The 15,867-nt window shown below is 52.2% G+C and overlaps 1 protein-coding gene across 2 annotated transcripts in view; it reads left to right on the top strand.

Moving 5' to 3' along the window:
• SLC6A17 (solute carrier family 6 member 17) overlaps positions 1–15,867 on the top strand; it is a 50,265-nt gene that overhangs the window by 23,155 nt on the left and 11,243 nt on the right. For both annotated transcript variants that reach the window (XM_058716262.1, XM_058716263.1), the window contains exons 4-6: positions 883–1,009; positions 1,776–1,957; positions 3,645–3,755. In XM_058716262.1, coding sequence (XP_058572245.1) covers positions 883–1,009; positions 1,776–1,957; positions 3,645–3,755 — 420 coding nt within the window. The remainder of the gene's footprint in view (positions 1–882; positions 1,010–1,775; positions 1,958–3,644; positions 3,756–15,867) is intronic.

The raw sequence follows: 15,867 nt of genomic DNA, 5'->3' as shown, positions 1-15,867 counted from the left end.
CCTTGGCCTGAAAGCACCCAAGTGAAAGAAGTGGGGGTCCCTCTCCCTCGATATTGCAGTTAAGGTGTGCCGTCCGAGCGTCTGCTCCTACACGCCAGAGCTCGTGACATTGATGCGGTAAAGGGCCCTCGGCGCTCACGCTGATCAGCATTACCGAGCAGGCCGCTGGAGGCGGAAGGGGCCTCTCGGCATCCAGAGCGGGTACGGCAAACCCCCGTGCGTGAAAGCATTGCTTTCTGAGAAGCCACTCGGACCCTCGGTCAGAATCCGTGTACTCCTATCTCAAATGCAATTCTGCCAAGGGTAGCGATCATGTTTCCGAGACATGGAAAGTGACATCTTTCTGGAGGCGGGCTGCTGACAGTACCGAAGAGTGGGATCCTGAGACGAGGGAGGACGTTAGGAAACCAGGAAGAAGCATCCACGAAAGCTCAAGGAACACTGCAGTCTGGGGCCATTGTCTATAGAGGCAAAAGGCGAGCAGGCCTCCAGGGTCCCGGAGGGCAGCTCTGGGATTGTAATCCTGAGTCATCAGGAAATGATGGGGAAGTGCTTTAAGCATTTTTAGAAGAATTTCAAACTGGAAAGGATTACCATTTTAAGAGTTCATTGCTTAAAGGAGAGATCTTTAATATCTGAAACATTCTTTTGTGGATTCCCTGAATACCAGATGAAGGGAGGATTAGGAAGAGGCCCTCAGTGCCTGTGTCTCATCCCTCCTCCCCCTCCTCCTCCTCCTCTTCCTCCTCCTCTTCCTCCAAGACTGTGAGCAGTGTTGTGTGCAGTCAGCCGGAGCCTGGGCCTAGGATGGGGAGTGGGGGTGGGGTGGAGTTGCCTGCAGCCTTCATGACCCCTCCCCCAACCATGGACCATTGTCCCCAGGTCTGCCTGTTTGTTGGGCTATATTATAATGTGATCATCGGCTGGAGCATTTTCTACTTCTTCAAGTCCTTCCAGTACCCACTGCCCTGGAGCGAATGTCCTGTCACCAGGAATGGGACTGTGGCAGGCAAGTATAGGACCCCCTGAGTATGACCAACTGGGTTCCCCAGCCAGCCTATCTCAGGAAGGGGTGGAAGGAGCCTAAGAGGCTTAGGCAGAGATTTGAGATTTCATTGACTTGCTGTGTCGCCTTGAATAAGACACCTACCTGACCCACATTTCCTGTTCTGATGGTCCTTGCCAGCCTATCCCATAGAGTTCTTATGGGGACTGAATGAAATGAGTATAGAGAAAACTGTAGAAATTGTGACTTGTGTTTAGTTGTTACAATCCTGTGTAACTCTAACACCATCCTGTCTGGAAACAGCCTTAATTTGCATGCCAGTCCTATAAAAGGCCAAATGATGTAGCCCACCACACAGAGGGGTAAACTGAGGTCCAGAAGCAACTTTCCTGTGGTTGCACTACTGATTTAACCAAGGATCTTGGATGAGAATCCAGATGTCTGGCTCCTAGCTCAGAACCTTTCCCAGGGAACTTGAGGCCAGTTCTGCCTAACCCTTGCTGTCCTCCACCGATGGAGGCGGGCAAGGAGTGGCATGTGTGAGAATGCAGCCAGATCAGTGTGTCCCAAAGCCTCCTGGGCCCCATCTGGAGCCCCATCTGGAGGCTTCAGGGTCTGCCAGATCCTGGCTAGCCCAGAACGAGCACAGTCCCTCCCTGCTCCCACACTCAGCCGGCCCCTCGCCCACTGCTGCCCTAGTTGGGGGTCAGGCAGAGGAGGGGGACCCAGAGCCCCGACTGAGGCATTGTGGCCTTTGCTGCTGTTTCAGTGGTGGAGGCAGAGTGTGAAAAGAGCTCAGCCACCACCTACTTCTGGTACCGAGAGGCCTTGGACATCTCCAACTCCATCTCGGAGAGCGGAGGCCTCAACTGGAAGATGACCCTGTGCCTCCTGGTGGCCTGGAGCATCGTGGGCATGGCCGTGGTCAAGGGCATCCAGTCCTCTGGGAAGGTGAGTCAGGAAGGGACTCGGGGGGGGGGGGGTAGAAGAGCATGGAAGGCAGGGGTCTGAGGACACTGGGATATGCTATGCAGGGTCTTTTGGGTGGGCTTGGCCTCTGAGTGGCTCAGGATGATGACACAACCCCCCCCCCCCCGCCATGGAGGCGATGGGAGTGTCACTGCTGGATTATTGCCCACCAAGAGGGGGTCGGAGTGGGCTTGTGGAAAATCGTTGCTTTGAACGCTAGCCGCCTCTGTGCTCAGATAACTCAGCCCTGCTCTGCAGACTTGAAAGGGAAAAAAAGCTGGGAGCGCTGACCCAGGGACATTCGTCTACATCCTAACCCTTTAGGTTCCCAAGCAAAAGCCCTAGAAGCATCTGCTCTGAGCACTTTTTGGTAAAACTCAGCAGCTCGCCCTGTGGAAACGAAAGGGCTCTTTGAGCAAGTGTGTGCTGTGAGTACAGGCACCTTGGGGCCTCGAGGACGGCTCTCCGTGGCTCTCTCGGGGTGCAGTCCAGCCAACCCCATACACCTTCTCCCTGGAGCTCAGACCCCTTTCAAGTAAGGGCCCTTTCTTCTTTGGCATGTACGGTATTCATGGACTGTCGGGGCCGCAAAGGACATTAGGGACCCCGTGGCCTAATCCACTCATTCTACAGATGAGTGAACTGAGGCCCAGAGCGGGGAAGGCTCCTCACCTGAGATCAGGCAGCCAGTGCATCCCAGAGCTGGAACTGGAGCCTTGGCCATCTGTCTGAAGCTCCAGGTGTTATAATGGACTCAATGAGTAAGGAAGTTGAGCCTTGGAAAGGTAGTGTTCTCCACTCTTCCCTCTCCAAAGGCCACAAAAGTAGCTGAGACTTCGTGGCACTTATCAGGCACTGCCACCTGTCTGACTGCTTTGGGTCCACAACACCCTTATGAGTTAGGAAGCATGCACCCATTTTATAGATGAGGAAATGGAGGCACACAGAGGTTAAGTGAATCGCTCAAGGTCACATGGTTGAGAATGCTAGAGCCAGGATCAGGACTCAGGTGGTCTGGCTCTGGACACACCCACTCTTATACCTCCAACACCATCCTGCCCAAATGACCCACTTGATTTGTTTCAGCGCAGCAAACATTCCGTGAGCATCTCCTTTGTGTGAGGCTCTCTGCCAGGCACGTGGGGAATCTAGAAGTGTGCAAAAAATGCACATGCTAGAAAACAGCACACAATTTATGGTCACAAGAGGCAGGACCTTTTCTGATTTTTTTGCTTGGGACCCATGTCTGTAACCTCCGGGAAGGCTTCTGTCAAAGGAGTTCCAAGGACACGGGAGATCCTTAGGGGGTCCCCTGGAGTCAAGGATAGAAAAGCAGGCAGGAGACATGAAAACAGGAGGAGGGGAGAGGAGACAGTTCCTCACCCCCGTGGTGGCCCTTGGGGGCGGGGAGGCCACAGACCCAGCCTTACCAGCTCTTGAAAGGAGGAAACTGGCCCCAGGCACAGCCGCTCCGACTCCAGCTTGTCTGTGCTCCTGCCTTGGCTCGAGGCCAGATGTGGGGTGGGTTTGGCCCTGTGCCCAGGGGTCCCAGGGCTGCACTTTCTTCTGCCATCAGAGGAGGGCTTTTGTGCCCCAGCTGTGAGCAGGGAGGGGGGTGCCAGCTGCGGGAGGCATTCTGCCCCACAGCGGGTCCCTGTCTTCTCTGCAGGTGATGTATTTCAGCTCCCTCTTCCCCTATGTGGTGCTGGCCTGCTTCCTGGTCCGGGGGCTGCTGCTGCGAGGGGCCGTCGATGGCATCCTACACATGTTCACCCCCAAGGTAAGGGTCTGGGAGACACTGACCACGCCACTGAGCCCTGCCGGCTTCGTGCAGTTTAGCACTCACTGAGGACCTGTTACGTGTCAGGCATAGTCACGGGCCCCGGTTCCAACAAGAGGGACATCACGCCAATTTGGGTGAAATCAGGAGAAGCTTCAGGGAACGGATGACCCGGAAGCAGATCCGACTTCAGCGAGTGGCAGTAGGACATCGCAGTGAAGGGAACCACATGAGCAATTGAGGGAAAGCACTGGGCATGCTTGAGGCAAAGGTGGGACGTCAGGTGGGACTGGGGCAGGGGGGCAGGGAGCAGTGGCAGGCTCCGTCAGTGCATCTGTGACAGCAGGAGCCAAGAAGATGCCTAAGAAAAGAGATCTCCCCTGCCGCCGGGAATCACAGCTTGTACCCAAATCAGGGGAACGGTGTCACTGTTTAACTCAAGATAATGGGCCGTGTGGGTAGCGATTTTACCCTGACCAAATCCATCCGTATCTTCTCTCCTTTAATCCTCCCCATAGCCCAGCGAGGGACCACTGTGCACATGTCACAGGACACTAGCAGGGCAGTAGACATCCCGAATATGTACACACGGGTTTCTTAATGGTGGTCTTTGCCCACCATGTGGCCTTGCCTCTCTGTTCCCCTTCAGACCACTGGCCACAGCTGGCAGAGCCAGTCCCCTGAGGAATAAGGGGATTTCAAATGCAGATTGGGATGTCCTTCAAGGTGCCCGAGCAATGTACGTTAGTAACTCCAGCTGGCAAGGCTGGGGAGGTCCACCTCCAAATGCCAGCTGATCAGTGAGCACCCAGCTGGTTGGTGAGACTCCAGTCTGTAGGCATGGGTCAGAACTCCACCGTGTTGAGCCCCTAACACTGCCATGGCACACACGTGCTCACACACACCAGGGCTCACACAGACAGTTCATACAGATGACACTGGGAGAAGAACCCAGATCTGGTGGGGATTGAGATCCCCATTCCCTCCCAGCTCTGCCCTGCAGCTGGGAACAGCCCCTGATGTTTGGAGGGTGGCAATGGGCAGGATACACACCGCTCTATATTCATCAGAGAGGGACTAAATTGGCCCCCAGCATTCTTAGCGGTAACATCTGAGGTTTCTATGTGAACATCCACAGAGGTCCTCTTTAGGAAGAGCTTAGCAAACCTCCTGAGGCAGAAGTGTGCCTCCCGAGCCGCGTGGCTGGCATAAGGTTGTTGTGAACATGGGATGTCTGACAAAGAAGAAAATAATGTGAATCTGGTTTCTTTGGGAGGGAAACGGCCATGAGAAGAAAGCCAACAGTTTCTATGAATTACTTCAACTGTATTTTAGAATGATGATCTGTCCAACGTTTTCACTTGAATCTTTTAGTTATACTTTATTGAACCTTATGAGGAAACTGTATACTCTGGAGATGTTCATAAATGGGAGATTCACACAGGTCTCCGGATGGGCCCCTTGGTGGGATCCATGTTGAGAGAGCCCAGTATGGAACAGATTCATGAGATTGGCTTCTGGTCCCAGCATACACAGTACCGCTCTCCGTTTGATTCAGATGCTTTTTAAAACATCCTTTTTATTCATTTTGAGAGAGATAGAGAGAGCAAGTGGGGGAGGGGCAGAGAGAGAGGGAGACAGGATCCCAGGCAGGCCCTGGGCTGATGGGGGGCTCAAACTCACGAACCGCGAGATCATGAGTTGAGCCAAAATCAACAGTCGGATGCTTAACCAACTGAGCCACTGAGGCGCCCCTAAAACACCTTTTTAATTATGAAATATCTCAGGCATGTAACCACACATATATAATAATATAGTAAACATTTTTAAGAGATCAAAATTACAGAGGCCATAAAAAATGCCTATATAGCCTGACCTGATCCCATTTCTCTCCTCCCCTAAAGAAAACCACTATCCGGAACTCAAGCTTCATCCCCCTAGTACATTGTTTAAAACTCCTAATACATATTCGTGTGTGCATAAACAACGTATAGCATTTGTGCGTATTTTTAAACTTTATGTAAGTGGCATCGTATTTTATGCAACTTCCTGTGACTTGCCTCAGCTTTTATTTTTGTCCCATACTGTTATTTGAGGTTTATTTATAGTGCTGTTTGTAGTTCTGGTGTCTCCACCTTCCCTGGTGGACAGTATTCCACCATAGCACGGAACTTTATTTGTTCATTCTCTAGTTGATGATCACTTCTGTTGTTTCCAGCTTTCACTATTGCTAGTAACACTACAGTAAACATTATCACACAGGTCTTCATGTGCACAGTTTTTTTCTAGGGTGTCTAGAAAAAATTCAGGAGTAAAATTGCCATCCCAAAGGATATGCATACCTTCAGTTTTACTAGATGGTGGCCAAATTGCTCTCCAAAGTGGTGGCAACAGGGCACCTGGGTGGCTCAAGTCAGTTAAGCATCCACTTTCAGCTCAGGTCATGGTCTCACAGTTCATGGGTTCGAGCCCTGTATTGGGCTCTGTACTGACAGCTCAGAGCCTAGAGCCTGCTTCAGATTCTGTGTCTCCCTCTCCCTCTCCCTCTCCCTCTGTCTCTGTCCTTCTCCTGCTCATGCTCTCTCTCCCTGCCTCTCAAAAATGAATAAACGTTACAAAAACAGCAGCAAAGTGGTGGCAACGGTCGACACTCCCACCAGCTGTAGACAAGAGTCTTTGCTGCTCCACGTTTGTTAGACTTCAATTTTTGCTAATCAGATGGATGTGAGATGGTTGATGTGTACTTTGCATAACAGAGGACATTCCTCTCCAAAACCTTTTCCTGGATGTTCAGGAAATGGCGTGATGTCATGTTAGCATGTATATGGGCAAGAGCCTCCATGAAGTGCAGTTTAAAGTAACCTGGAGGAGCCAGGTTACCAAGACCCAGCAGGTGTGGTGCCTGGCTCATCTAGCTTTTGTGACTTTCAGTCTGGATAGAGCCTGCGAGTTCATCTTGAGATCTTGCTCACTGAGCAGTTCTTTGGGGCAGCTCCTGCTCCTGACCTTGGATGGATGTGTTGAATGGGGAAGGGGAGACCTAAGGGCCTCAAAGGCCAAACTCTTCCATCAAGGATCCCCTTCACAGCCTGTGCTGCAGGTAAGGCCAGCAACGACGGCTGGGTGAGGGTGGACAGTTGTTCGACTGTCCATATGTGGCAGACCCCTGTTGCAGAGCTGTGACTGTTCCAGGACAGGATCGGTGAGATGGGGAACCCTGAAACCATTTCAAGTCCTTGACCTAGAGCAGTGCTATAGAATGCTGGGGTCCTTGCACACAGCTTCCCAGGCTGTGCGCTGCTCCATTTAGACCGACCACCATGTGAATGACATCTCCAGGGGTCATGCCATTTGGTAGCCATGGCAGAGTCCAAGAAGAGTTTTGGCCAGGGCATCTCAGAATCCACTCGAAAAGAGCACAGGCTGTCTGTGAATATGCTGAAAGTCCTCTTCTGTAGTCTTCCAATACCAGAAAGGATCCAAGCCATAGGATCTGGACTTTCAGTCCATGCCCCCAAGCAGTCACTGGACGTATGGCAAATGCAGCGTGGCCAGGATACCGTGATGACCCTCTAGCATTTTTGATGGGACAGTAATTCATGTTGACGGCTAGTTAACTTCTTGGATTCCTTGGGCAACATCTCTCCTGATTACTTTCTTAGCATTCAGTGAACACCCAAGTCAGCATGGCGTGCCACACAATTCACCATGTGACTTGCTCAACACAAAGTGGTAGATTGTGGTAGACTTACCACCAAAACTTTCGGAAAATGTTTCTCAAAATCATAACTATTCGTGTCCTTTGACCCAGCAATTCCACTTCCAGTTATTTGCCCTGCAGATATATTCCCTCAAAACAAAAATGACCCGTGAACCATATTGGCCATGGTAGTACGTGTTTTAGTGGCCAAAGGTGGAAAACAATCCAAATGACTGTCATTAATTTATCCCTTCAGTCCTCAAAGGTTCGCTGAGTGCCTGTTAGGTTCTGGACTCTGTGGTGGGTCCTGGGATCCAGTGGTGAACCAAGCAGACGAACTTCCTAGCCCTCATGGGAATAATAAGATAATAGAAGATTAAGGACTTGCTGGGTGGTGTTGCTAAGGAGAAAAATAAAGCAGAGAAAGGAGGAGTAGGGACACCAGGGAGAGGGGTTGCTTCAGGTAGTGTTCAAGGAAGGCCTCCCTGAGAAAGTGGTCTTTGAGTGAAGAGGGGAGGTGGGAAGCAGGCTGTGTGGATATCTGAAAGTAGCTCATTCCATTCCGGAGAGAACAGTAAATGAAAAGGCCTCGAGGTTTGGAAGTGTTTGGCATCCAATTCAAGGAGGCTAAATGAGTCCGGAATGGGAGGGGAGAGAGGTAGGACATGCGGTGAAGGGGGCAGTGGGGAGCCAGAGCACGAGTGTGTTATGAGCCAAGTAGGCCTTTGGTGTCTACTCTTGGTGAAACGGGAGCCCCTGGAGGTGCCGAGCGAAGTAGCAACGTGACCTGACCTCCATCTTCGAAAGACCCCTCTGGCTGCCGTAGACAATCTGAGGGAGCAAGGGTGGAACAGAACGACCTGCCAGAAGGCTCCATCCAGGTGAATCCATCCAAGTTCTAGAATTCCTCCAGGTGAGAGGAGACTGTGATTTCAACCCAGGTGATGTCAATAGGAGTGATGAGAAGTGGTCAGATTCTGGACATATTCGGGAAGTAGGGTCACACGATTTGTTGTGGAATTGGATGTGAGGGCTGAGAGAGGGACAGTGGTCAATTTGGGGATGACTCCATGGTCTTTTGCCTGAGCGACTAGAAGCACGGAGTTGAATTCATGGAGATGAGGGCAGACGGTGAGGAGAGCAGACTTGGTGGGGAACATCAAGACTACTGTTTTGGACACAGCAGGTCTAAAATGTCTAGTAGATACCAAGCGGAGATACTGGGTAAGCAGTCGGACAGCTGAGTCTGCAGGCCAAGTGGAGATATAAACTTGGGAATCAGAGACTTTAAAGCAGTGGACTAGTGACGGTCACCTGGAGAGTGAACACTGAGAAGAGGACTGAGCAGTAAGCACCAGGGCCCAGCATTTAGAGGTTGGGGGAAGGGTAGCCAATGTGGGAGGACAAAGAGGAGGAGGAGGAGGGGAGGGAGACATGGATACATCAATCCCAGAGGCAAAGCAGAGAAACGTCTTTAAGGAGGGAATGATCTGCCATGTCCAAAGTTGCTGAGGTCAGGCAGGCAGTGAGGACTGGGAATTGAGCAGTGCACCTGGCATCAGGCGGGTCCCTGGAGAGAAAGAGAGCACGCGCGTGTGCGGACACACGGACACACACACACACACACACACACACGAGCCAGCAGGGGAGGGGCAGAGAGAGAGGGAGAGAGAGTCCCAAGCAGGGTCCTCGCTGTCCGCGCAGAGCCCGATGCGGGGCTCAATCTCACAAACTGTGAGATCATGACCTGAGCCGAAACCAAGAGTTGGACGCTTGACCGACTGAGCCACCCAGGTGCAAACCCAGGCGTTTTAATATAAAAAAAAAAAAAAAGCAGAGAAATGAGAAATGGGTGGAAACTGGAGATATCCATGGGATCGAGGGTGTTATTTCAGAACTCGGTACCATGATGACAGAACTCCATCATATGCCGCTGGTGGGAATGTGGAATGGAGCAGCCGCTTTGGCAAACAGCCTGGCAGCATCTCCAAAGGTTAGACAGAGTTAGCGTATGAGCCAGCAACTCCACTCCCAGGCGTGTTTCCAAGAGAACTAAAAACATGTTCACACAAAAACTTGTACACAAATGTTCATCGCAGCATCCTTCACAAGAGCCAAAAGGTAGAAACAGCTCAGATGTCTGTCAACTGACGAATAGAAGAATCGAGAGTCGTGTGTTTGTACGAGGGTGACTTCTTAGGCCATAAAGGGGAATGAAGTACTAACAGGTGCCACGACATTGCACGAACCTCTTTGGTCTTTGGTTTTTGGTCACCAAAGACCACATGTTGTGTGATTCCATTTACGTGAAATGGCCAGAATAGGCAAATCTGTAGAGACAGAAAGCAGATTAGTGGTTCCTTAGGGCTGGGTTTGTGAGGAGGCTGGGGGGAAAAGGGGAGTGACCGTTAATGAGGATGGGCTTTCTTTTCGGGGTGATGAAGAAGTTCGAAAATTGTGGCAATGGGGGCACAACTCTGCGATGTGCTAAATACCATTAAACTTTATGCTTTTAAAATGTTTATTTTTGAGAGAGAGAGAGAGTGGGCGTGTGGGAGGGGCAGAGAGAGAGAGACAGAGGGTCCGAAGTGGGCTCTGTGCTGACAGCAGAGAGGCCCATGCGGGGCTCGAACTCAAGACTCATGAACCGCGAGATCATGGCCTGAGTGGAAGTCATACACTTAACCCGCTGAGCCGCCCTAGGTGTCCCAAATGGTACACTTAAAAAAAAAAAAAACACAAAAAACTAAGAGTGGGAAATCAATGCTTTTGGGTGGAGGGGAACCAGAGTCCTTGAGTGAGCAGGGAGGGGGCGCCCAGTGCCCACGTGGAGGAGTTGGTCTCATCGGGGAGGAACAGGAGGCAAGGGCCAGCCGGTGGGCACAGGGGCTGGCAGCTGAGAAGCTGTGGTGAGGAGCTCCTCATTGTGAGAGCTCTCTCTTCCCATCGTGTCATTTTCTTCTGTGAAGGAGGAAGCAAGGGCCTCAGTTGAGAGTCCGGATGGCGGAGCGTGGTGGACGCCTAAGGAGGAGCGAATGTGAGGTGACCGTGCAGGAGACAGGGAGTGTGGGCGGCATGGAGGACAGGCTGGCGGTCAGGGGGCACACGAGTGTGCAGTGAAGCCAGCCAGCATGGCGCGGCTAACACTTCTCCAGTCCCAAGCTGGACAGTTCCCCCTAGTTTAACACCTCTGAAAGCACGCTATTTCCCACAGTTGGAGGGATACTGAGAACAATCATGTGTTTTACAGTGGATGATGCTTACGTGTGCCAGGCACCGTTACGTGCACCTGACATACAGTCACTCATTGAAGCTCATAATAACCCTCAGGGCAGGTGTTATTTTAGCCAGTTTGCAGGGGGCGGGGGAGGTACTGATGCACAGAGAGGTTAAATAACTCATCCAAGGTCCCAAGGTGCACCCTGCGTGATTTCTCCAGCTATGCTTAGCGGCTTGGGGGCAGGCCCAGAGTCGGTGGAAGGTTGGTTGGACTTCACCAGGGTCAGGAGGTGATAACAAGGGATGACCATGGGGAGAGGCGGCAGGGGAGTTAAGAGGGTAGCAAGGGAGCAACCAAATGATGGACCATCAACCAAGCCAATGAAGAAGGGAAGCTATGCTACAAACAGGATGGGGGTGGTGAAGGGCAGATAGTCCCAGTACGGGTGAAGAATTTTTGGAGTCAAGATACTAGAAGGGGTGAGCTGGGAAGACGGTGCTCTGGGGTTCAGGGTCCTTGACTTTGAGGTCCTAGGTGGCGCACCGCTCTTAGATATGACAGGGGCTATGGCACAATCCTAGGAGTGGGGTGAAGGACGATCTCAGTGGAAGGGAGGAGCTGAAGGGACCCAGAAATATGATAGCTGTAGAGCGGACAGAGACAGTGTACTTGGAATAGTGACAACGACCTGGAGGAACAGGCAGCCCGCTGTCTGCCTCCAGGCCCGATGGCAGCCTGGGCGTGTAAGAGGACAGCCTCTACTCGAGAGGGCTGCAGGGGACGCCTCCGGATCGGGCCCACCCTCGACCAATCAGACTCCAGCCAACAGACTGAAAATCAGGATCCCCAGGTGTGGTATCCAGGTAGTAGGAGCTCTTGAAAGCTCCCAGTGATTCTGATGTGTGGCCAGGCTGGAGAACCACCGAATGGGAGCAAGAAGGCATGGGGGAGGGGGCATCCAGGGAAGGCTTGTGGAGATGGGGGAGTGGGGGTGACAGACTGTGAGTTCCAGGGGCCGGTGGCAGGGTGCAGGCAGTTAGGGAGGGGCAGGGCGTGAGTCAGAGCAGGGGACAGACCCAGCCATCCTGAGACGAAGTCCGGATGAAGGACAACCCAGGAGTTGTGGGAACCTTGCAGCAGCCGAGGTAAACGGGGCCCTGGGACCGAGGGACCAGGCCCAGTGGTCCCTTAGGCACACTTTGGGAACAAGGCTGAGAGTGGGCAGGGGCTGAGGGGGGCAGCTTGCCAGAAGCCCCATAACTCTGTGGGTTCCTAACTCAGCACGACGAGGAAGTGCCAGACTGGGGGCAGGAATATACACACACTCAGATATATATGTTGGGGTGTGTGTGTGTGTGTGTTACTGATATACACATAAAATATCACTGGAAGGGCACGCAAGAATAGGAACTGAGTGTCTGGATATGGGGTGGGGTAAAGGAGCCCTTACAGTGCCCTTTTGTGCCTTTTGAGTTTTAAACCATGTGTCATCAGTTGAGATGAGAGCACACGGTTTTCCGGGACAGGGGCCCGGCACAGCCTCAGCTACGTGCAGCTTTGGGCATCTGCCTCTCGCTTCACCGCGTCTGGGATCTAGACACATGAGCAGTCTTCACCCGTGAGCCAGACTGGCCCAGGGTCAAGGGTACGTGTTAACCCTTAGAGAAGTGGGGTCCTGGGAGGCACTGAGGGCCCAGGGGCAGAGATCAGTGGTAGAGCTCCTTGACCTCCACAAGCAGAGGAGGGCTTCTGGGCAGGATGACCAGGGCAAGCCAGCCTTGGGCGGGCTCCGGAGCCAGACAGTCTGGTTCAGATCCCGGCTCATCACTCAATGGTCGGAGGGCAAGGTCCCTGTGGGAACTCACTCCGTTTACTCGGCTGCGAGATGGGGCAAACCACGGGGGCTTCCCGACAGCCTTGTCGGGAGAGCACGGGGGACCTGCTTCCGGTGCGCAGAGAGCGCATGGTAAGCCTTAGCGATTATTATTCTCTCCCTCGTGAAGGTGACACTGTTCTTGGGCGCTGGGAACCCAGCGCTCCAGTGCCATCTGGTGTCTCGCAGCCCCAGCTGGCTGTTGCACTGGCAGGTGCCCGGCAGGGCTGAGGAGCAAAGGTGTGTGTGCTCCAGTCACGCACCAGGTCAGGCCAGGCGCTCAGGGGCTGCTTGTGGATTCCAAAAGCATCTTTGTGCCGCTGAGTCAAATGCGTGAAACACCTCGCTCTCTGCATGAGGAAGTGACTCACCCCTCGTGCCAAGGAAATGGCAGGAAGCTCTTGCCGTGTTTTAGGGCAGGCACCCCAAGGACGGCGCGAGCCTTGTCTTTTCGTAGGGAGAGCTCATTCCCCACCTCTCCTCTTGCGGTCACATCCTGATGTTTGGCAAGGACATCGGGCTTCCTGAGGTCTGGCCGCGGGTTCATCCTCTGTAGACCCCATGATCGGGGCCTTGCTGGAATTATGCACCAGCACCCCAGGAATCCTGCTAGAGCCCCTTTAAATTCAAGGAACAACAGGCTTTCCTGTTGTTCTGAACAGTCCTGAAGGTGCCTGCCTCACTTTACCCGCAGGTGAACATTGGGCATCTGGTCATCTCCATCAGCAAGAGAGCCCCTCCAAGCTGCAGGCTGGAGGGGTGCCCAGGGGCTGCTCACACAGGGCACGTGTGTCCTCAAAGGTCAAGCTTTGGCACAGACTGTTTCCTGGGGCCTCATTAATATCAGATTTGGAGCCACCAATTTTCTTCAAGATAATCTAGGGATGGGGAATGGGGCAAGAGGAGGTGAGACTGGCCATATGTTGGTAAATTGTTGAAACTGAGTGATGGGTACCTGGGGGCTCATTATATTTTCCTCTCCACCTTTTGTACCTTTTGCAATCAATGTGCCATCATTTTTAAAAATTAGAAAAGAACAGCAAATAGATACAGTCTTAAAAACATAAACAAAATTCTTGTTCCCATCCCAGATCGTTGCATATAAGACTTGCCTACCCTGTCCTTGGAGAGTCTGTCCCCCAAGTTACAGGGTCAGCTCTGATGGTGCAGTTTGGGATTATGGTGGTCTCCCTAGGGTGTGGCTGCCTCCATTTATGGAACTTGGCCCTGAAAGTGGCTGGGCCTAGGAATTTACCCATTTTGAGGCTTAGAGTGATGAAAATCCTGACAATGACATGTGTTTGGACCTCACAGGTGGTCCAGACCCTTTTGTAAAAACTTTGGTAATAACTGATGTAGATGAAAACTGAAAGAATCACCAGAAGAGGAGGAGGAGGAGGAGGAGGAGGAGGAGGAGGAGGAGGAGGAGGGAGGAGGGAGAGAAGGAAGAAGGAGGGTGGGGATGGGGGAGGGGGAGAAAAAAAGCAAGCGAGAAGAAAAGGAAAGGAAGCCAGCATTAAAATAGCCATGTTTGGGGCGCCTGGGTGGCGCAGTCGGTTAAGCGTCCGACTTCAGCCAGGTCACGATCTCGCGGTCCGTGAGTTCGAGCCCCGCGTCGGGCTCTGGGCTGACGGCTCGGAGCCTGGAGCCTGTTTCCGATTCTGTATCTCCCTCTCTCTCTGCCCCTCCCCCGGTCATGCTCTGTCTCTCTCTGTCCCAAAAATAAAAAACATTGAAAAAAAAAATTAAAAAAAAAAAATAGCCATGTTTGAGAAAGTAGAGGTTTAAAGCCCTAAGGATCTTCTTGTCCTAGAAGCCTGATCCTAGCACAGAAAGGCGGGTACAATTTCACTGCGCCTGGTGTGGTCCCTCCCACGCAGTTCACCTTGAGGAAGCAGCCTTGTCCGTCTCTCTCTCTCTCTCTCTCTCTCTCTCTCTCGCTCCCAACGCTTTCCTTCTCTCCTGTGTGTCAGACACTGCTTACACAGTGGACAGGAGATGGGCTCCACCCCTAAGAAACACAGAGTGTTGAACAGAAGGCAGACATATAAACCTGGAATGCAGGTATTGAGTGGAGTTGCAAGAGCCCGAGGGCTGTGACTAGCTCTGCCAGAGGCATCAGAAAAAGCTTCAAGGAGGAGGTGATATTTATGCTGGCCTTTAAGAAGGAAGTAGGAGTTTCACCGGTATGTAAGAGGAGCGGAATTCCAGGCAGAGGGAACAGCCTGGGCAAAGGCCAGAGGTATGAGACTGCGGGGCTTTGGAAGAGTTAGTTCGCTGCATTCGGAGATAGGAGCAAAGAGTGGAAAAAGATTTTTCAGCACACAGTGGGGAACCAGCAAAGATTTTTCAGCCTGCAAGGGGAACGGCCAGGGCGGTGTCCATCTCAACCTACCCTCTGTCACAAAATCTGGTGCTTCTTCCTGGTGGGAACTCACCAGACCGCCCAGAGCCCGGCCATTTTGGGAAGTGCCCAGTTTCCAGCTGATTGGTAGAACTGTCATGAATGATCATTGGTGAGCATCAGTGAATGCCAGCATACCTCCCAGGCATAAGTAATCCCCCCACCCATTTCTAGAACCTCCTGGGAGGATCTTTTAAAAACCCACCCAGGAGAGGGGAGGTACAAAGGTCCTTGCCCCGTCGGGACAACGATTATTTTGTTCTCCTGTTTAAAATAATCTTCAAATTTCCACGCAGGCCTCTGTCTCCTTACTCACAATGCCAAAATCCAAATAGCCCTGAAAAACAAAAGTTGTTTTTTCTTTCTCCCGGAACTCAGTTGGCGGCAAAATGACCTGAACAGATGTGAGGCTATTTATAGTCATTATTGATTCACTTGGTGTGAATTTTCATATTCTGCTACAGAAATACCAATGTGTTTGATTACAGGGTGCTGCCCCAGACCCCACTGGGGGATTATGTAATTGCGTGGCATATGCACCATATTACCTTTCTAAAATAAAGTTAGGAAGAAGAGCCCGAGTCCCAAAACCAGTCTGGCCTTGGGGCTTTTAGGTAAGGAAACGTGGGCCTGTCCTACTTTTCGTCAAGACGACATTGCAAACACAGTGGACCCTCGACAATGTGGTATAACCCTGCTCCATTTCTCTGTGCTCCACTGTGACCGATTTAAACCTCTTCCGCCTGTCTGAACGTGCCGGCTTCACCCCTAACAGGTGAGTCAGCCTTCTGCGTTACGGGGTGAACAGAGCCACCAAGACAGAAACCCCCTCAGAGACAGACGCGGAACATACAAACCCACCCTGCAGCTGCCCTATCCTGTTCTCTTGTCCTGCTCCCTCCGTGAGCAGCTCCA

This window comes from Neofelis nebulosa, chromosome 2, assembly GCF_028018385.1.
Source record: "Neofelis nebulosa isolate mNeoNeb1 chromosome 2, mNeoNeb1.pri, whole genome shotgun sequence".
NCBI lineage: Eukaryota > Metazoa > Chordata > Mammalia > Carnivora > Felidae > Neofelis > Neofelis nebulosa.
Note: the sequence above shows the minus strand (reverse complement) of the source record. Positions and strands in the feature narration are given on the sequence as shown.